This window comes from Scomber japonicus, chromosome 2 (assembly GCF_027409825.1).
Source record: "Scomber japonicus isolate fScoJap1 chromosome 2, fScoJap1.pri, whole genome shotgun sequence".
Lineage (NCBI taxonomy): Eukaryota > Metazoa > Chordata > Actinopteri > Scombriformes > Scombridae > Scomber > Scomber japonicus.
In genome coordinates, this window is record NC_070579.1 from 11,241,999 (window position 1) to 11,265,032 (window position 23,034).

Consider the following 23,034-nt stretch of genomic DNA (forward strand, 5'->3'; position numbering starts at 1 on the left):
TTTCTGTGGTTTTTGTGGCAGTAGATTAACAGCTGTTTGTACCGACAGCTTACGCACATTGTGTTTTTATGCATTCCTCACCACTAGCTTCACATAAGATGATGAAAGATGACGGACTCTCGTTGTAAAGATTTATAGAAAATCTTAAGGAGAGCAAGAAAACACTTGAAATGTTTCCATGTGAGGTTTCATCAAACACATGCTGAGGAGCTCAAGACGAAGGGCATAATGGAGGGGAAGAAAGCTTTATGAGTGGAGTCTTTGGTTTTAAAATCTCATGGAAGCAGCCCTCTATTCGTAAGGTCAAAGGTCATGGGGCGCACGAAAATGACCCTTGGATTTTTAAAAGGGGGACCCAGAACTGTGTGAATGAATCAGAGATGGAGAAATATATGTATATATATATATATGTTATGTTATGACGAAAAGACTCTCACTCTCTCGAAATCACTCCTTTCTTTTTTTAGCATCCTGATTTCTACATTAGTAATAAATCAGACTTCTTTAAAAACATAAATAAATGTGTAATCCTTAAAAATCCAAATATCTTAAACCATTAAAACTATACAAGATATGTTTTAGTTTTGCTTAAATGCGATTATAAAGGATAGAAGGTGTCGTATGTTGTACATCTTTGAATGACCTTTGTGGCAAAACTGGGATTTGTCAAATCAATTCAAGTCAAATTTTATTTGTACAGCAACATATAACAAATGTGCCTCAGGGAGATTTACAGTCTCTGCAGCAATAAAACATCTTGTATCTTTAGACCCTCGATTTGAATGAGAAGAAATTCCCTCACTCCCCCCCAAAAAATGGGGAAAAAATGACAGAAACCTCAGGAGAAACTTATGATTTGGGTTACATAAATAAAATTGACTTGACGCTGGCTGCGTTGAGTTTGACGAACAATCTTTCTTCACTCTGTTGTTGGCGAGTTTGGAGGTTTTTTGAGCAGAAATCAAAAAAACTTCTGCAACAAACTGCAAAAACTAAAGATTATTATTATTGACGGTCTATGTTTGCTATTTTTTTTCATTCTGTGATTTATAGTAGTAATTATGGTAGCATGTGTATTATGTAATATGTTTTTACTCAAGTGATAACAGACTGAGTTGGAGGTGTCAGAAGGTGAGATGCATTCACTCTGTCTGCAAAAGTGAAAAACAGGATGGAAATCCAAAGCAGAAAACTTTGTTTATTTTAGAATAAAATCAGCCCATGTGTCTGTCATCGTCTGTCTGGTTTGGATCTTTAGTCTATTCGTCAGCTGCTCACATCAAAAGACTGAAGGTTTAATTTTCTGAGCAGAGCTGCGGTGACATGAAAAGGCTCATGCTGCCTCCTGGTGGTCATACATCATCACTGCAGCCTGTTAGCTGCTCTAAATAACCAATTATAAACCTAGTTGAGCCAATTATGATTAAAAATGTTTGGAACTATGAGCCAAAATACAAAACCTTCATTAAAAGCCAACATGAGATTAGCTACCACTCATTTAAGTAAGTATTATAATATTCTTAAACTAAAATATACCCTCAGATTTACAACTGAAGCACCGCCACAAAAAGTGAACCACAGAAGAGCTGCTAAGTGCTGATTGCTTTCACCATGCAACTTGTGTACATTATTCTATTTTCATTTGGGTAAATGTCACTCCAGAGCAGCATGTTGGATCAACAATATCTTTTATTAAAATGAGTGTAAAGATATTACAATACTTTATTAAAAATCCAGGCCAGTTTCTCCATTTAATGATCAAATCCTTGTAAATTCCACCTTAATACAATAAAACACAGCGGAGAAATTAGGAAATAACGGCGATGCGTTCAATGACATACAGTATATACAATGTTATTACCGAGCAGGTGTGTTGAAATTTGAAGTAATTTGATCACAACACACACACACACTCACACACACACACACACACACACAAAGTTGCTTCAGTGCCTCTGCAAACATGACTTTTTATGACACATATAATATCTCATTATGACACACAAATCCTAAAAAGTTAATTCTGCTAAAGAAATATTAGAAACATTTACAAATCCAGATCCAATATGGATCACTTTTTACATTCCCGACACTCACATTCAGTCAACTCTCGCTTTTACTTTACTTAATCTTAATTTTTTACTGAATCTCACCGTACAAATCAGTTTTAATCTTTCCTCCAGTCAACCGTAAAAAACACAAAGTACACACTCAAGAACAACATGATTGGACAGGAAGTAACACATATGGGGGGGGGGGGGGGGCAAATGTGATTCTCAGTGACTTTCTTTCTGCTAATATGTTTCACAATAAAATATGAATGAACTTATTATGATTTGAATTATATCAGGAAAACATCTGTGTGTGTTTACATGGCAACAAAGTGACTTGAATGACGACCTCATACAGGAAGCAGGTGAAAGCTCTGACTTATTATAGTAAGTGGCCTTTGAGCTTAGATCCTCTTCACCTGCATGTCAGTTTTGATCCTTTTAAAGAGCTAAAAATTCCTCCTTGAAGTATTAGATTTGATTTAAAATACTTTTTAGCGGCTTGATGAAGTAAACGTATGTATAACTCACAAGAAACAAGAAAATGAACGTGGTGACTTTGTGTTACAGTAATGGTGTTTTTTTTCTGTTTTCCTATCTCACAACCTGTCGGAGGGTCCTGAGTTAAACCCTCTGCGTTGGGAAGGATTGTTTTTCTTTTCTTAAATGGCAAACTTGTCCAAGAAGATTGCCTGTGTGTTGTTTTTCTTTTCTTTTTTTTGCCCTGGCCAGTAAAAGTACACACAGAGAGACATTTGAGGTGCAGCTCAGCATGTACAACAACATCAGGGTCAGAGAGGGACCCTGAGGTGGGTCGAGAGGTCACTAATGACTTGTAGTCTGGACTAAAACAGGACCAGAGAGCATGGACCAGCTGTTTGACCTCTGTAACGGGTGTTTTTTCCTCGAGCTCATATTAGCATCAGTGTTGCTGTTTACAACATTTCAATAAGATGCACGAGGAAGAGATATCAGGAGGAAGTGAGAGTGTGTGTCTGTGTGAGCATTAAGTAGACAGATTAAGACTAGAAGAGGATTAAAATTTACAACTGGAGCACTGAACCCAATCACATCAGAGCTGGTGTGTCATTAACCCCTCAACGTCATCTCTGTGTGTGTCAGTGGTGTGTGTGTGTGTGTCTGTGTGTGTGTGTGTGTCTGCGTGTGTGTGTGTGTCACCGGCAGGCAGGAGTCACGTCAGATCTTGAGTGATGTAGTCGACAGAGGGAAGGGCATTTTTCTAAAAGCGCTAGGAATGACAGATCACACGCAAACATGCACACTCACACACACACACACACACACTATCCATGATATCCCCATGAATCATAGGCTGAGTTAACTGACATGAAAGACGACGACGACGGCGACGAGAGCAGCAAAAAAAAACAAACATCAAAAGAAAGCGATCAGCCGCAAGTTTTTTGTGATGAGCATCATCCCTCCTTCTTGTCCTTTTTCCAGCCGAGCAGTTTGGACATCGGAGACTTTTTCTTCGGCTTGTCTTTCTTCAGGTCTGAGAGAGAAAGAGAGAGAGGGAGGTAAGTCAGATTTTAAAAAGTAAAATTTGTAGCACAAACACTCGTTTAGCTGCTTAATATTTGTTTTATTTTGATTATTTTCATTATTGATTCATATATTTATTTTTTTCTCTATTAATAATTAATCATCTGGTGAAAAAAGTCAATCACTGTATCCTAAAGCTCAAGGTGACATCCTCAAACACTCCAACACTCATTTTACTGTCAGACAGATAAAGAAACCAGGAAATATTCATATTTGAGAACCTGGAAAGAGAGATTTTGGAAATGTTCTCCTCAAAAAAAAGGATTTATCGATAGTGAACATAGTTGGGAGCTAATTGACTAATTATTGCAGCTACTTAGAAAGACTCTGGCACATGTTTATAAGACTGTTTGAGTTACAGCTGTTTGAAGATAATCGTTAGTTCTTGGTTGCTGTTGAACCCAAATGACAACCAACAAAGTAACTACTCAGTTTTTAATGTTATTCATGTTTCTCATCACTCTCATAAAACTTGTTTCCAGCCACAACAAGCAGCTTTGAATCTGCCTCTACTGCACCACTACAGCCGCCGGCCGTCCTCACACACAGTATGGGTCAAAAATTCAGGCCAAAAAAATGATGAAATATGTAATTACATTTACACCATCTAGCTGCCATGGTTACGACCCGTAGAAGTTATTAGGTGGAGAGATAAGATGCGGTTGAGGTGGATGACGAGATAGAGACCACTGTTCACTTCTATTTCCAAGCGTGAGACAAGGTTTTGTTTCTTTTTTTAACCGTAATGTTGTTGTGTTTACTGTTGCCATAACGACAAAGGTTGCATGACTTGAAGACACATTAAACCTTGTTTCAAGTGATAGTTTTAACCCAAACCATCATCTTTCTGTAACCCTAGCCAGACCGTAACCATAAAGCATCATTATTTTTATTTTATTTTTTTATTTTTATTTGAAACCGTTATTACCTCTACTAGATGCCGTAAATGTTACAATAGGTTAGCCTGAATTTTAACCCTACACTATAGTTATTTTATGAGGATGTGTTGAATGCCCTGCACCAAACGACACACACAAAGTTAGCAACTAGCTGGTGAACATGTGGAGCGTCTAGCAGCTAAAGAGGCAGATATTTCCCTGGTGGAGAACAAAAACAGAGCTAAGATGAGAATGAAAGAGCACTCCAGATTAATGCCAATATTACTGTCTCTCTCTCTCTCCCTCTCTCTCTGTCTCTCGCTGCTGAATATGAAGCCAAACAGGCCGCAGGGCAGATTGCTAACATGTGAAGCGTGTGTAATTTTTAGCTTGTTGTGGCCAAGAGACCAAAAAGAGAAAAAAACAACATAATGCTGCAATAAATGTACGAATAACTGTTGCCCATTGACTATTATAGTTTTCTATTTTCTTTAAGATAACAAATAAAGGTTTAATGCACTCAAAAATGTATGTAGTTAGTCATTAATTATGCTCTTCCTATAGAAGTACTATCCACTAAAAACAACATGAAAACAATATACAAGGTGACATTTTCTCTTTTATTACCTTATTTTTTATATATAAGTGCACTTCTCTGTGTATTATTGTTCTTATATAACGGGCAAAAAGATGTGAACGGTGTTAAAAAGTTGTGTTTAAAGTTATTTTGTAGTCCGTTTAACTCATCATGAAGTCTTTTAGCAGTTCACAGAGCATGGTTGCTATGGTTACATGCAGTTTAATGTACCAACCATAAAACTTATTGTGATTTTAACATCTGCCAGCCAGTCGGACGGCGAGTAGTTTCCAACATCATGGTAAAAAATAAGTATATATGTGATGTTATTATATTATTATTACATGTTATTTGCAATGTGATACAACAATGTGTGCAAACTAGCACACGACTGTACTCCGAGTGGGAATGAACTGTGATACTTTGGCATTAACTTTATGAATACATTAAATTCAAATGGCTAGTCTTTAGCCCACAGTCGGCATTCGCTCGCTGCAACAACACGACCTTTCACTGAAGTTCAATAAATCTCCTCAATTTCAGCCCTGCTTTACCGATCATGAATTGCAAATGAAGCCGGTTTTTAACTATATTCTATCAGAGGGGTCAAATTAACCGGCTACATCATCCATTTGTCTAATAGGAACACCGTGGACGAAAAAAAAAGAAAAAGAAGAGGGGGAGCGTTTTGTTTGATGCTTTTTCCATTAGCAGTCATTAGATCAAATGAGATGAAAACATCACCCAGTGGCATCCTTAAAAATGCAGCACACACACACACACACACATACACACATACACATACATACACACACACACACACACACACAAAGACACACACACACAAAGACACACACACACACACACACACAAAGACACACACACACAAAGACACACACACACACTTTCATAAACCACAATGACAATTCTATCTACTTCAATTAGAGGCGTCCATGATGGAAATCCTCAATTGGATAATTTATAAAACGGGCCGAGTCGCAGTGACTCCCGGGGTTGTGATAACTAATGAATGGAGCGGAGGGAGGGTCAGATGGCCTGTGGAGGTGTGGGGGAGATACTCACTGAAATTCATCATCATCTTATTTAGCTCCTCGTCCTCCTCTTCCTCTCTGAGAAAATGAATCGAGAACACACACACAAAAATATAAGTGAACGCAGATTAATAATCTCAATACAATGCATGTATCTGTAAATACTGTGTAATCTACAGGTACTATGACAACAGAGGTTAAAATGCTGAGTCAGCTTTAATCTGTGGGTGTTTAAATCCTCATCAGAGAAACAATGTGGAAACATTTTTAAAAATATCTACACCGATTTTTAAGTTTCATTCACATAAAGCTGCAAGAATCTACATTTATTTTACCAGATAGGAGCTAAAAAGTAGTGAATATTGAGCTTATATTTGACACAGGGACAGAAACATGGCTCCAAATGAATGCTAATGTGTCTCTGTGTCAGCAGGATGTTTAAATAAGATCACCATGACAACCTCATAATGTGGTAATATTGTGTTTGGAGTTTATTCCACTTCCAAATTGGCCAAAATGACAATTTTAGAAGCATTTTTATTAACATTTCTGGAGACTTTCAACCTTCAGTAAATGGTAAATGGACTTCTGTCTTTTTAACCAAACAAAGTGCTTTTACACAACATGTCACATTCACCCATTCCTGTTATTGAAAACAAACAAAACACGTGTTGTGAACCCACCTGAGTCTGTCCTCATCCAGACCATCGATGATGGCGTTTCTGTCATTGACGATCCCCACCAGCTTGTCCATCAGCATCTGCTCTTTCTTCTTGTCCAAGGGTGTTTTCAGATGTTCTGCACACATACAAACGATTTCTTTGTTAGTCTCAGATTGTCTTTCTGTTTCATGTTGAGTTGTGTTGTCTCTTAAAACTCTTACCTGGTTTCTCCATCAGCCTCCTGAGTTCCTGCTCAACACTCGGCTGCTGTTCCTCCAGGTCCTGGGTTTTTCCTCTGCAACATAAAACTCATTATTTGCTACCTTCGCCCAGAAGAGTGTGTTTTCAGCGTCTGTAGAAATCTCAAAAATTGCATAAAACCCTAAAATGACATTTAGTTAAAATTTAAGTACGTTTTTGGTGTTAATGACACGATCAGGGAACCATTTATGAAGCACTTATTTGCACTTTATTATTAACAGTCTTTATTACTGGACTTCTTAGCCTGATACATTAGCAACATTATCATCATTACCACCTACACAGAATTTGCACAATTTTGCATGTGTGACAAACTTTTTTCAGCACTCCTACAAAATATCATCCAAATTTTTGTTTTTATTGTTAGCAGTTATATATATATATATATATATATATATATATATATATATATATATATATATATATATATATATAGCAATATTTGGATTAAATAGCTTGATGTTGATATTTAGTATTGTACAGATGACTACTGGTGATTTCATTAAATATTTACACAATGAGATTTTTGATAAATAATCATCAGTAATGCGGAGCTCTTTTAAAGCACTTTACATTTTAATCTTTCATTTGCACTCTACGTCCTTTTAATGATTTTAAAGCTAATCATTATTTTATGCTGCAATCTAATATTTAATGCTCTATTCTAGCATTTTATTTCTCTCTTTCTATTTTTCTGTAGTTTGTTCTTATTATTAGTGTGGGGGGGGTGGGGGGTTAATTGCATGTTTGTCTGCCATTGTGTATGAAATGCGCTATATAAATAAAACTGCCTTGCCTAAAGTCAAATAACATAACAGCAAAAACAGTCTGGTAAGTTCAGAAAATTACACTTTACTGTAATGCAGCCATTAAAACCAGGAAAAGACACACAAAATTATGATAACCAAAATCCAAGACGATATCTAGCCTCATATATAAATACCGATGTAATATCAATATATATTGCCCAGCTCCCCCAACTCTAAGCAGTCCTGCAAAAACTGATGGTTTTCCTCTTTTAAGCAGCCCAACAGCAACATGATGAATTTAAATAGCCATAGCTCTAAAGTCATGAGTCTAACCCGCTTGTATAAAGTCCCACTACACCCAGAATTTAGTGTTTCTGTTGTAAAATTGATCATATTATTTAAAATAATACATTTTTGCAGTTCATGACCTTAGTGGAGATGCAGTATTAGCTGTTTAAGTGTTTTCTAAATTAACATAACAACAAATTATCAGAGGAATATCTATTAGCTGCAGTAAACGTGAGCTTTTAAGCAGCATCCGGCTTCTCACTTCTCTGTCCGCTGCAGCCCGCAGAGGGGGGCGGAGGGGGGTCTGCCCTGTTCCAGGACGGAGGAGGGAGGACACTGGGGATTCAAACTGTCAACCTTCTGGCCAAAAGTCTGTTTCACTAATCGCTCAATAGTGGCATGCCTCTTTTCTAAGTGTGTTCATGTGTACGTGTGTGTGTGTGTGTGTGTGTATACTCACATGTAGACCAATTCAGACTCCCGACGCATGGCCACCTGCTTGTTCCTGATCAAGTTGAACCACTCAACCATGAGATCATCCATGAGAGAGTCATCTTCACCCTCTGACACACACACACACACACACACACAGTTAATCCCACATACACTCCTTCCTCTAAATCTGCCTCTTTTCACTCCTGACTAAAGAAGAGGCTTATACTATACGTGTGTGTGTGTGTGTGTGTGTGTGTGTGTGTGTGTGTGTGTGGGTGTGTGTGTGTGTGTGTTTATCTCACCTTCTTCGCTGCTGCGGAGCTTCATCTCCAGCTCGACTCCTCTCTTCTCCAACTCGTTCAAATTATCTTCAATGTCTTGAAGTTCCTTCATAATGTCTTCTTTGGGGATGTAGTCCGGCTTCTACAGACATTAAAACGGAGGCAGAGAGACGTTACAGACACATATACATTTATTTAACCCGGTGATCCGAGTGTTCAAATCCTTAAATTACATCTGATGATTATTTATTTAGATTAAACAGATTTGTTCTCAGAGTTCCCAAAGCCCAATATTTGCAACAAAGGTTAAAAAGAAGAAAGAGAAATGAAGAGGATTACAGTTATATTACGTAAAGTCTAAAGCTTGACTCATGTTTTTCAAAGAGATCTATCTTTTATGTTACTCAATAAATAAATAAATAAATATATATATTTTACTCTCCGGTACTGCCTCTCTGCAGTGGACAACATGAACTTTCACACTTTTGTTAAACATATTGAGGATTATAAACTGGTTCTTTGTGGCTGCTCTGAAGATGCTCGAAAAACTCACACATGGCTGAGATGGTTACAGACAAAAGACGATCTGATCTCAAAAGGACTGTAAGTGTGTTTTCCCTCCTTATTTTGGCTCTGGAGAACAGTTCAGTGTGATTTGGGGACCACTTTGAAATCATTTGGATGAACATGGAATCTAAACCCAAGCAAGGACTGGAGGAAGTACAATAATTGTCCTGGTTCTTACTTATTTTGGGGTTAAGATTGTGAATATTTTATAAAAGACGATCTGATCTCAAAAGGACTGTAAGTGTGTTTTCCCTCCTTATTTTGGCTCTGGAGAACAGTTCAGTGTGATTTGGGGACCACTTTGAAATCATTTGGATGAACATGGAATCTAAACCCAAGCAAGGACTGGAGGAAGTACAATAATTGTCCTGGTTCTTACTTATTTTGGGGTTAAGTTTTTACAGTGTGAGTTTGGGTGGAAGGATCTAGTATTTGCTTCATTGCATTAGATACTTTGAATGTATAATAAAATAATAAAACTGTAAAACAAAAACTAAAGGAAGCGGTACAGTTTAAAATTATATATATAGATAGAGAAATCAAAATAAATTTGGCACCTTTATTTGATAAATTACTTACATTTTTTATAGATTATTACATTTTTTATTAATCCATTTTCTGGCAATTGTCCAGATGATTGGAGGATTGGATTTATCCGTTGGTACTTTTATGATTTTAACTAAACAAGAAACAAAGAACCACCTTAAAAGTCTCATCTTCCCCCTCATTCACTACCTTGGCGACCTTTGACTCTGACTTGCCACCGTTAGTAGTCTGACCGTTCAGGAAGCCTAAAAAAGACAAAAAGGTGTAAAATTAAAACGCAGAAAGGCAACAACAGAGATAAAAGTTGAAGAAAACCTGAAACTGGAAACTTTACAATACAGGAATCTGCGTCTTTACCCTTCGAAGCTGGTGGAGTGACAGTAATGTTCGGGCTGGGAAGATGAGAGGAGGAAGACGGCTCTGAAGACTTTCCTCCTCCGTTAGCCCACGGTTTAGCAGAGGACTGCGAAGAACCAGCAGGCCTGAGTAGAAAAAAAGAGAACGAGAGAGAGAGAGACAGAATTTAATTGTTTCATTGGCGATTTATCTTCTGCTCCAATTAGTCGCCTCTCTTTCTCACTACGGTCTTTGTTTTGATTCATGAGAGCGAGAGGAAGGGTCATCTGGAGAAAACAACTCTGAGCGCTGAGCATATGTCGCACCATGGAGGACTCGAGCCGCTCATGACACCATTTGGGGCTCACATGCATGTGGCGGAAGGGGAGAGACTGAAAGATCTGACTACAAATGATGGGCCGAGCCATTTGGAGGAGCAGCAGGTACAGGCTTCCTGTGGGAGGAATGGCTGGAGAGATGGATGAAGGACTGGATCAAAGGATGGATGGATGGACAGGGCATCAGGGGGAAAAAAAGCACTCATACAATTAATACTCGAAATTACAAATTCAGCTAGTAATGGGTGAAGAAATAACCAGAAAACACTGAATATGGTGACAAAACAGAACAAGATGAACAAAATAAATCTTACTTTGTATCTTTGCCGCCGATAGGTTTGAGTTTAGACCTCCAGTCCACCGGAGACTCGTTTTCTGATGCTGCTGAGAACAAAGACATTAATTTAAACGTTAATGTTACCATGGTAACTTCATATAGTTGTATAGTCGTTAAAAGATGGTGTTAGCTACCAACAGCAAGGCCAAACACCCAGAAGAGAACAATATGGCCGACTAAAGCTCCACATTAACTACAACCTGTTGTGTGTTTTTCATTTTCCTCTTTGAGCATCATTATAAATAATAAATGACACATCTGTAAAACTTTTAACACGGAGCTCCGTTCTTGACTTTTCTCGTCAAAACAATCTAAACTCAAGATCCGATCACTAGATATTTGGAGATTCCCTCCACATCTCACAGTCTTCTTCATTTACAGTGTAGTATATGCAGCAGAAGACCATGACATGCAGTTGAAAGCTCCAAATGTTTAAGCTTGGATTATTCTTGTTGCACATTGTAACGTTTTAAATTGTGAAATGTACCTTTAAAGACATACTGTGTTCCCTAAGATCCTGGAGAAGCAACATCATCAGACAACGCCTTGTATTTTTTAGTTAGGGTTAGTTTTCTTTATGCCTCTCAACTCCAGAGTAACACTTTGGTTATGTGTGGTCTCTGTTTTGAATATGTTTGATAAAATAGTAGACATTCAACCAAGCTTGGTAAGGTTGATATGAATATTCGTAATAAAAAGGACGAACATTGTGGAAATCCCAGTAAAAGCATGGCTGACAGTTTTTGACTGGTCGTCTTCTACTTCAACCAATAAAAACTGGTCAACAATTTCTATTTTACAGTGTGCTATTTTTTGGTATTTTAGAGTATTTTTTAACCCTCTTGTTGAAAAGAGGAAGGAATTTAGGAGAGAAGGAAGGAAGGAAGCAAGCAAGGAAGGAAGGAAGGAAGCAAGCAAGCAAGCAAGCAAGGAAGGAAGGAAGGAAGCAAGGAAGGAAGGAAGGTAGGAAGGAAGGAAGGAAGGAAGGAAGGAACAGTCAAAAGAGATGGGGTCAATTTGACCCGGGACGACGTGAGGGTTAAACTATGGAGATTTAATTTTTGTGAGATAATTTTTGGTTATTTTTAATAGGAAGTCTGATCAGAGTTGGTCACACGTGAAGTCCGCCACACAACACAGACACAAACAAAGAAGACAGAATTTTAATCATAATCATCCACAAAACCATTATAATGTCTTTTAAGTGCTTTAAATCCCTGTGTTTCATTAATTTCCTGTTTCCTGTTTGGGTAAATTGTGTCATTTTACATTTAGATTAATTTATTCTAAGTGGGCTGAAGCTTTTGATAAGGATGTAACATTAAGCCTTCCTGAGTGTATGTGAAGTTATAATTGTGAGCGAAGTTTATTATAATTTCACACTTTGGAAAGTATGAGAGCAGTCTAAAGAAAGGCTGAGCGACAATGAAATAGTGTTTATCGGTTTTTAGCAGAATCATATTATTAGTTAGAGTTATTCTACAAACTGCTAGGGTCCAAATTAATGATTATATAATTAAAAACTTAAAATTTGATGTTGATGTTTTTTGTTTTGCACATATGAAGAGTTTGGATTCATGTAATTAAGGCCAGGGATATACAATACAGTATACATCACACTTAATGCCACACACACACACACACACACAGACACACACACACACACACACACACACAGACAACTCTACATCCAGTTATATAAAGTATTTCAATGTAACCTGGTGTGACGGGTGATGCACTGCCAGCCTTCGAGCTCCTGCTGGCCGGGCTCGGAGCAGAGCTCGGGGGGTCTGAAGCGGGATAAAAGTCAGCGAGGATCGACGGGTCCGCTTTCAGCTTCACTCTCCCTCTCGTCACACCTTCTGTCTCCCTCTTTGGGGTTTCTATTTGAGAGGGTCTGAATAGAGGGGATGAAGCATTATTAGATACCAGTTTTCACCAGTAGAGGTCAGGCTATAGCAAGATTTAAAGTTTGCTGTGTGTGTGAGTGTGTGAGTGAGTGAGTGAGTGTGTGAGTGAGTGAGTGAGTGAGTGAGTGAGTGAGTGAGTGAGTGAGTGAGTGAGTGAGTGAGTGAGTGAGTGAGTGAGTGAGTGAGAGAGAGAGAGAGAGAGAGAGAGAGAGAGAGAGAAAGAGTGAGAGAGATAGAGAAAGTATGTGAGAGAGTGTGAGAGAGAGAGAAAGAGTGTGAGAGAGAGAGAGAGAAAGAGTGAGAGAGAGTGAGAAAGAGTGAGAGTGAGAGAGAGAGTTTGTTTGTGTGTGTGTGTGTGTGTGTGTGTACTTTCTTACTTCTCAGTTTTCTTCAGCGCTACATTCACCCACGATGGTTTACTGTTATTGTTCTCCTCTGTCACTTTCTTAGAGATGAAGGCTGCCGCTGATGCTTTCTTCTTACTGCTGTCATCCTCGTCCTGTTTCATATACACCTTTTCACCACCTGCTTTCCATCTTTCACCTTTATCCAAGGTCACGTTCATTTCCTTTCTTCCAGGGACATTTACAACCACAGTCACAGATTGACTTCCTGTGGCTTCCTGGGTCTTACCGGTCACATTTAAACCTCGGTTAATGTCTACGTTCTTGGTTGCAGTCTTGCTATCTTCATTTTTAGCGGTGTGGTCTGTTTGCCAGAATTTGAGCTTGGACTGCTGCGTCTTCACCGCCGTGGTCGAAGTTCGAGGCGCAGCTACAGGCCTCGTGACGACGGTGGTGGTCGTGGTGACGGTTGTCTGTGGCGCTGCGGGTTTGGATACTGAAGCTGTTTGAATCTCTTTAGCAGGCGAGAAGAGACTTGAAGTAGGCCGGGAAGAAGGCGAAGAAGATGAAGATGAAGAAGGAGAAGGAGAAAAAGTGCTGGAGAAGCTGGGAGTCTCCAGTCTGGAGGGTGTAGTGGTGGGAGTAGTGTTGGGTTTAGTGAAGTTTGAGTGAGGAGTATATTTAGTAAAAGCAGTGTTTCTGGATAAATCTTGGAGAGGTGCACTTGCTGATGACAATGACCTGAAAGACAGAAAGCACAAGATATGAATAGAAATAAATAGGATGCAAACTGATATAATGAAATATCTTAAAGCTAAACTGAACTCACAATAAGTCATCAACCTTTTTTTAAAATTATAAATATGAATCAGAGTGACTTTCAGATTTAGAGTTAATACTTTTTCTATTCAGTGACAGTTTAATTCCCACCATTTAGCCTTTATAATCAGTATATGAACAGTTAAATGGTTTATAAGGCACTATTATTTAGTTGTAAGCAGATATGTGTTGAACTGTAACTGCTGACAATTTCCTCAAAATGACACAAGCAAATAATACAATAGCAGAAAGAAAAATGTAACCCAATCTCAGTTTGACTTTATTCCTGTATATCCTGTTTTATCTGTCTTATTAAATACTAATAAAAGTGCTCAAATTGGAAATAAAATTCAACTAAAATAGAATATCTTTTTATTTTGCCATCTGTTGCTTGTATAGCCTTTTTTTATTTTAGGTTTTATTTAGGTTTTTTGTTGAAATGTGCTGCACGAATAAATCTGCCAAAGTTTTATGAGATTTTATTTCATCTTACACTTGAACTGGTTTAATTTGTTTTAAAATGTAATGATTTTATGATTTGCTGGTTTTCATTTCATTTCATTTCATTTTCTTTTTTTCATTTTTTTTGTAACATCAGTTTTAAAAAGATCATTATTTTAATTTACTGTCTTGACTGCCTTGTTTCTAAGTTCCTTACTTGGCACAGTTCCTGTGGTAGAGCTTCCCGTCAACCATCTGTCGCTGCACCAAGTGAACGTGCTGGTTACAGGACGCACACTTGTTACTCAGCGAGCCCGTCTTGTTGGATTTCTCAACCAGCACATTCTAGAAGAGGAAAGAAAAAGGAGGTTTCATCAGGTGGAAATGACGACTTCATTCATGACGTGCGATTGATTCGAGGCAATGTAGGTTTTTTTGTTTGTTTTGTCATCAGATGTGGACGTGACGGATCTTTGTAACCATTGAGGTCATCCTCCTCCAGGTTAGTAAAGCACAAGACAAGACACTTGAAATAAAAAATGAAGTTCATAACTTTGTGATGCTTGTGCAGATTACTCATACCCCTTTTTCCACCGAGCTGGAGCCTGACTAAGCACCGGTTCTTTGCTTTTCCACCGCCAAAGTTCCAGCCCTGAGCCTCAGAACGGGAGCCAGAGCAAGTACCAACTCTTTGCTGGTCTAAAGCAAGAACCGAATACGTCAGCGGACTGGGGGCGGGGCTAACGTTTACTAGCCGGCTATCAGGGTTAACGTTCATTAGCTGACTAGCGTGGCATTTACGGAGCGGTCGTCTTCTTCTTCTTCGTTTCCGGCAGGCTAGATGCCTTGCGCCATGTTGCTGCCTCTCACTGGTGAATCATGGAAGTGCTTCAAAGGCGCGCGCTGGCTACGTTATACAGTGACGTAATCACGTGGCTCCTTGCCGGTGGAAAAGCAACAGGTTTGTAAGAGGTGCTTGGATTAGCACCAACTGAGCACTGGCTCTAGCACTAGCTCCGAACCAGCACTGGCTCCAGCTCGGTGGAAAAGGGTTATCAGGTGGAGGAATTTACCTGCGTGGCATTCCTGTTTTGTTTTGGGGATGGGAAGGGTTTAGTGATGTTGGAGGAGCGAGGGGGGCTGTTCTCTCTGGCAGGCCTCGACGAGGGGAACACCTTAGCGGACACCGGCTCGTTCTTCTTCCCAGCCGGTTCATCTGTCGGCTCATCCGCCGGCCGCTTTATACCTGCCATCCCACCAACTGCAGCAAACAAGCACACACACACACACACAAACGAACAGATGAGATGAGCAGATAGAGGAACAGAAGGCAAAGACTAACACAGACAGACATCGATACTCACTCGGGGAGCGTCCGTGGAAGTAATTGTAGTACTGAGAGACGTATGTCAGGATACTGAGGCGGTCAGGAACCTTGAGCGCCAACATGTCTTCCGCGTCCAACAGCGCAGGAATTCCCAACTGCTCCTCCGCAACCTGGAACGCCTGCGAATAACATCGACAGAAGACGCTCATGGTGCAATTTTAGACTCTAGACTGACTGGCCAAAAGATGAAAAATTCAGACTCTCTGAAACTTTACACACTTCAGACGTGACCCTCGCTGCTTGATGTTAGTGTTTAAGTGCATGTTTGAGAGTTTCAGTGTCCCAGAGAAAGTTTTATAATTGTTGACCCTTTTTATAGTCCCGCTTTCTGTTATTATACTTCCACTGCAGCACGGCAGGGAAACATTGTCAGAGGAAACACAAAGAGGGAATTTAACGCTATAAAAAGTCTGTAAATGTGGCAGATATCCACTTGATATGACTAATTGAGACTACTGAAGCCTCATATGAGCTTCAAATAAACTTTTAAATGCAGTTTTTGCACAAAAAAAATATGGATTTTGGAAGGATTACAGTCTGGACACCTGACTGTTGTTTTAAGACAGACTTGGAAAAACTGCAAACCTGTCCTTTAAATAAATTGTTTTCAAATGACCAGATTCTGACCACAGATTAAATCTACACCTCATGTGCTAAGAGAGTTAGTGAGTCAGGAATTTCCCAACGAGACTCTCGCATTCAGCGTTTCCAGGGAGGCATGAAAAAACAACAAGCAGAGGCAGGCCAAAGCACACGAGAGGCATAACTTAATCAGTAATCAGATGATCAAGGGAGCCATAAAAAAAAAAAAAAAACGCTGTTCACTTTGTTGTAGCCCTACACGGCACTTTCATTGTATGCAGTTTATGGTCTTTTTTTATTGACCTGCCTGTTGTTTCAGTTAAAATTCAGAACAGTGTGTTACTCAGCTAAGAGAGAACAGAAGTGTGTTGTGTTAAACTATCGTCGGTCGCAGGGCTTGAAGTCCAATAATGAAGCTCCAGAGACAAAAAATGAAAGTAAAGAATGCAACCAAGCAGCCAAAGTCAAAGTGCTCACATTGAAACACTCTGAGTTTGGCAATGACTTCTCCTCTCAGCTCTGTTTGAACATTGACCCGCTCTAATTTTGAAAATTCCCTATTAGCCAACATCGAGTGGTGCTGATGTAACATCCAGAGTCAACACACATGTCGAAGCCATTTAAGAGGCTGCAACCAAATTCTTTTTAATTATCAATTTATTACCTGATTATTTTTAAATTGATCAGTTAAAAATGTCAAACTAGTGAAATCACAATCTCCCCCAAGCCTACGATGACGTATTTAAAATGCCAACAGTTAAAAAACCCAAATATAGACAGTTTAACAAAATTATCTTAACTCAAGGTCCACTTGCTAGCTTTTTGTGGAGCTTTCAACCACACCTAAAAAAGTCAAAGTCATCATCTGTTATTATGAAACCAAAGTTCACACTGAGGTCACATAATGATAAATGAGTCACCTCAAACTCCATGCTGATGAAGGCTGTGATATGCAGTTGAAAACCCTGGGAAAAAAAGCTTATAAGTGGACTTTGAGCGTGACCTTTCAACATTAACCTACGATGACATGAATATTATCGTGTCAAGAGTTGGGGCTAAATGCTTTGTCAGATTTTTAGTAATAGTTCTTATTACTTCCTGATGTCAAGAAAAGTTCTTTACTTAACAATGATGCATTGAGCAGTTTGCTGTAGTTTGTAAAAGTGACTGTAACCAATATTTTGATATGAATTAAGTATCAAATGACGATGTGTAATGTGAAAAGCATCACTCGTGGTGATAAACCTACAGAGGAATAGCAGCTAGAAGTCTGCAGCCGAGTTTAAAAGTGAGTTTCAGCTCATTGTTTAGCTGCCTGGCTGCAACTTTGGTTCACTCTCACCGCTCTCATTGTGTTATTTTTGGAGAAAAAGCTCTAAAATCACATTGTACACTACCTGCTCAGCACCAAATGGTAACACACACACACAGTAAGTGACTAACTGGTGAACACAGTGGAGCATTTAGCAGCTAATGAGATATATTTCCCTCAGGAGTGGGTGGAGACCAAAACTGGAGCAAAAAAGAGGGTGAATAGTGAACAGAAACAGAAACATGTCTGCAAATGAATGACAATAATGTTGCTCCGTAACTGCATATCAGCTTAAAAGGGTGATGATATGACAGTGGTGGGTTTACAACTTATTTCCTGCTGCTCCCAACTGCTCAGCATTGATACTGAAACTGTGGTATATAATACACACCAATATCGTTCCTGTCATTAGACTATTTTATTAACTGACTAATAATTTCAAGTTGTTTGGTTGTTATATGTGTTTGGGCACTTTTTGCCTTTACTGAACAGCTACTGGTGAAGAGGCCAACAGGAAACAAAGGGAGAGAAATGGATATGACATGCAACAAAGATCCCTTGTCAGATTGGAGCCAGGAACGTTGCAGATATGTGTCATGTGCTGCACTGGGCAACCAAAATGCCCCACTTTAGGTAAATAGATGCAGATGAGATAAACCTCCAATGCAAAACGTACATTTATCAACTCAAGGATCAGAGTTAAGAGACATATAAAGGGAACATCTGCTTATTCAAAAAACACTCGCATGATTAAATATGAAGAATCTGAACATGTCTTACCAGTTTGTTGTTGTCATAGACATTTTCCTTCTTCAGGGAATCAAAATTTCTGCAACAGAGGAAAAAAACATTAGTAAGACACACTTGTGATCCAACTTCCCTTCCTCATTCATTTGTTTACGAGCAGCCTGTTTTTTAGTCATGCACAGCCCCCCCCCCCCCCCTCACTTCAACATATATCACGACACTGACAGTGTGACTGATGGGTTACATGACTGCTGCTGTGTCACTGATCACATGCCCGCATAAATCTCAGGCATGAGAGCGCATCAGAGGCATGAGAAAAGTTTATATTGAGTGAAGTGGAGCTGAGCCTTTAACCAATGTTGCGTGCTTTAACCCATGTAAACATGAAATATGCCGCCACGCTGGTGAGGCTGCAAGTAAAAACTGGGATGGAAATGACTGGAATAGCTGCGTCTCTTCCTAAAATGAAACTACTGTTTGTCATAATGACCGCTCTGGAACAAAACCAGGCGTCTGTGTGTCAAACTGGCCAAAGTTCAGCGAGAGACTGCAACTCATTTGGAGATTTAATCCAAAGCCAGGCGAGGACAGATCTGATTCAGACCATCTGAAATACCAAAACACTTTAAAACTGTCAAGCTAAAATTTAAACTATTATTCCCTGATGGAAATTCCCTGGTAGTTATCAAGAAATGGCCAGGACAGTACAAGGAAGCTGGTCTTATTTATTTTTTCCAGGAAAAATACAACAGAGCTAAATTTCCCAATATTGATTCTGGCTCCAAACTGACTTGAGGATAAACTGCACCGAGCTGAAATGATTTGCAGATTAACTGGTTAGTCAATAAACCTAAAACGTGTTGTTCATCTATTACTCGCTTCAGTTGGTTATCAAGAAAAACATTCCTGCTTCTCAAAAGTTTCTCTGTTTTATTTTCAATGTAAATGGACCGTCTCGGAGTTAGACATTGTTGAAATCACCTCGGCCTTTGAGATCTTTTTCATTGTTGACTGACTTCTTAATTGACTGAACAATTATCAATTTCATCTAGGATCAAGAGCTTGAATCATGTCAATTTTATATCACAAAAACCACAGATTTTGCCTCAGGGGGCTTTATACAACCTCTACAACAAAGCAACATCTTCTGTCCTTATTATATAGAAAAATTAAACAGGGAAATAATGGAAGAAACTTCAGGAAGAGCAGCAGGGGAGTGATACCTCTTCCAGGACGGACAGACATGCAGTAAATGTCTGTACAGAATTAGACAAAGTAAGTTGTAGTCCTTTTTGTGCAGCCACCAAACAAAGCCGACACGTTTGATTACAGCTGCAGGATGATGAGGATGATCGACATGAAGACAAACTGGGTGAGCAGCAGAGGCAAGTGCATGTTTAATTTTACAGCATGACAATAACTGACTGGTTTTACGCCTTTAGGGGGAAAGTCCAAATCCAGTCTCACCCAGCTGCTTCAGGGCAGGTCTAAATCAAGTCACCAAGTCTCAATAAGCAAAATTCAAGTCAATGAGTCATTTCACCATTCCTGTCAAAGCTGTATTCATATTGTGATTCATAGCTGAGACCAGCTGAGTTTGTTCAATGAACAGGCATAAAGATTAAATATGTGACACGTATGGCTATGTGCCTGTTGCCCTCTTAAGTCATTTATAGGCCATAATGAAAGTTGTTGCTTTCAAATCTGAAGTCAAGTCTTTAAAGATGGCCTCCAGACATAAAATATAACACTGTGATAATAATTTGTGTCGGATATGTTCTCACAGGGGGAAAAAAGGCCTGTAGGTACTTTTTAAAATGTCTCTTTCTCCAATTTCAATTCAAAGATAATTAGTTTGTTATCATATAGGAGTATTAAAACTACAAAATATTCACATTTGGGAAGCTGCAGTCAGTTTTTTGCAACTTCTCCAATTATCCGACTATCAAAATCGCTGACTATGAGTTTTCGGTCAATCGACTGGTCATTGCAGCTCTACTTTCTCCCTCCTGCTTCACTGAATCAGCTGTGTTGAAAAGTGTTGTTTACTGGAAGCTTCAGGTTCCCACACAAAACAAGCTGTGACATCACAGTCCTGCTCGCAGGTACTTGTCTTGAACTCTAGTTTCAAGGTGAGTGCAGAAGAAAACCAAAACATGTCTGCATAGTGAAGCAATAAGAAAAGTACATTTTTAAGTGGAGGGAGACTTTTAGGGAGTGAAATCTCAAGTCCTGCACTCTGTCGTATAAATATTGTTAATGGAAGTTACAGACATGAGTGAAAATGTCCAGTCACTGATCTGACAGCTGCATAGATAAATTAAAATCCAGTCCAAGTGTATAAACATCCACTTTCCTGCTTCTGTGTGATGGTTCCCACTGCAGATATTAGTGGATGTTAAAACTACATAAAAGTGGATATTGCCACAATATTTGCCTCCTACGGTTGAACTCTTAATGTTTAGCTGTGTTTGGACTAGTTTGCCTCTTTACATGACAACTAACACTTGGAGTAGCAGAAGATAGACTGTTTATTGGCGACTTTAGATAAATATTTGGACCTCTCAGCTAGTTTCCATGGAAAACAGGTGTTACAGCTGACTCAGGGTTGGAGGAGTGACGTAGGGCTAAAACTAATGATTCATTATCAATTAACCCAATGATTATTTTCTCCATTAATCAGTCAGTGAGTTGGTCTATAAGATATCAGAAAATGTTGAAAAATGTTGATCCCAAAGCACAAAGTTATGTCCTTAAATGTCTTTTTTTTGTCCACAACTCAAAGATATTCAGTTTACTGTCATATAAGATTAAAGAGACCCGAAAATATTCACATTTAAGAAACTGGAACTCTGCTTGCCTCATAACTCAAAACCATTATTAATATCAGAGACTATTCTGTCAAGTGACACATTGATTGATGGACTGATTGTTGCAGCTCAGATGGAGGTGCGCCCCCTACAGTCAGCCTAGTGTCGCTTATAATGGAGCTTATTGGTTATTTAGACAACAAATTTACCTTAAAAAATATTTGTGCTCCTATTTATATATGCAATTTCCTCCTAAACACAAATAGGTGGGGTTTTTTTAAATCTAAATCATAATAACTTCTGCTTTTAATCAGCCGAGCTCCTCTACAGTCAGCAGCTACAGCCTGATTCAATCAGTCCACAGCTGAGCTCCTATATCCTGCTCCTGTTTTTCCTTCAGACCCACCAAACTCAACTTCTCTCTTTTCTCTAAGTCCCACTGCAGCGTGACCCGGTATGAAAGCTGAAGATATAGTTTGTGTGAACAGGCAGGAGAGAAGGAGGAAGGTTTAAAAGGTGTGTTTGGAAAGAATCAGAAGTAGGCTATAAACTGAGCAAACACTGAGCTCCTCTCTCGGTCTCCTGGTTCCAGCTTCTCTACTTACATGAGATCGGGTCTGTGTTTGTGGATGAGGGCGCAGAAGGCCATTCCGTCCCTGAAGGACGTGGTCATGTTGGTGATGGACACATCCCGGTAGCCCTCGCACCGGAGCCGGCACCACTGCTGCAGCGCCTTCACCGCCGACATCCCGGAGCTCCGAGACGCTCACGCACCAATGTTGGATCCGTGCGTCGGTGCTGCTGCTGCGGCTGTGAACTAACAGAGCTCCCCTTCCTCCTACTCCTCTTCCTCCTCTTCTTTCTCCTGGTGCTGCTGCTGCTGCTGCTGCTGCTCCGACCTCCTCAATAGAAAACTTTAGAAACTTTCCACAGGAGCCAGGACACGCTGGATCCGGGAAGTGACAGCGCACACACACATACACACACAGGGAGAAAGAAAGAGAGAGAGGCTGAGAGGGAATCACCTTCAATCCTCTGAGCGCATGGAAAGAAACTGGACGTGACACCTGCTGAGAAAGGTCGATACTGACGCGTGATGGGTGGAGTTCAGACCTCCTTTGTGTGTTTTCTCTCTGCGTGTGTGTGTTTGTATGTGTGTGTGCGCGCGCATGTCCTTATTTCCCTGAGAGAACCAATTTCATCTGAAAACCAGCATTATGAGAATATTTTAACCAGTTCTCACAACTTCAATGATTCATTTAAAGGTTTAAGACTTGGTTTAAAAGTTAAGGTTAGAGTTTTGGGTTAGGGGGGGTTAGGTAATGCATTATGTCATTGAGTGTCCTCACAAGGATATAAAGACAGACTTGTGTTTATGTGTGTTAGTGACTAAGCCAGGACAAAATTCTCACTAAAGACGAGTTAATTGGGGACAGCTTGTTCAACTTGAGGATAAAAGTTTGGATGAGTGCTTAAAGTTTATAGTTAAGTCTCCAGGTAATGAATGTAAGTAGCTACTGTCTCCAAAAAAAAAAAAGTGAAAGTGTGTGTACCTGTGTGTCACATGAGCCAACATGCTCACTGAGCCAGAGCAATAAATGTAATATCAGTTTTAGAGATAAGAGTCTAAATTACCAGAACACCACACCCTTATAATCTTTTTTTTTGTGCCGCCACCATAAAGTCGGTAAATGTTTTATCATATCAGGCCTATAAGATATATTTTCTGTACATTTTAAGTCCAAGATACAAATCTAA

General features: G+C 39.4%; 1 protein-coding gene across 1 annotated transcript; it reads right to left on the bottom strand.

Moving 5' to 3' along the window:
* Window positions 1–1,677: 1,677 nt before the first annotated feature.
* Window positions 1,678–22,157, bottom strand: micall2b (mical-like 2b). The gene is made up of 16 exons (XM_053328320.1): window positions 21,882–22,157; window positions 18,500–18,548; window positions 15,803–15,944; window positions 15,512–15,699; window positions 14,656–14,783; window positions 13,212–13,919; window positions 12,643–12,821; window positions 10,902–10,971; window positions 10,271–10,395; window positions 10,070–10,158; window positions 8,822–8,942; window positions 8,545–8,647; window positions 7,008–7,081; window positions 6,808–6,922; window positions 6,156–6,202; window positions 1,678–3,567 (listed from the first exon to the last, which is right to left on the bottom strand). Exons 1-16 carry the CDS (start codon window positions 22,022–22,024, stop codon window positions 3,488–3,490), a joined length of 2,361 nt encoding a protein of 786 aa, XP_053184295.1. The 5' UTR covers window positions 22,025–22,157; the 3' UTR covers window positions 1,678–3,487.
* Between the last annotated feature and the right edge of the window lie 877 nt (window positions 22,158–23,034).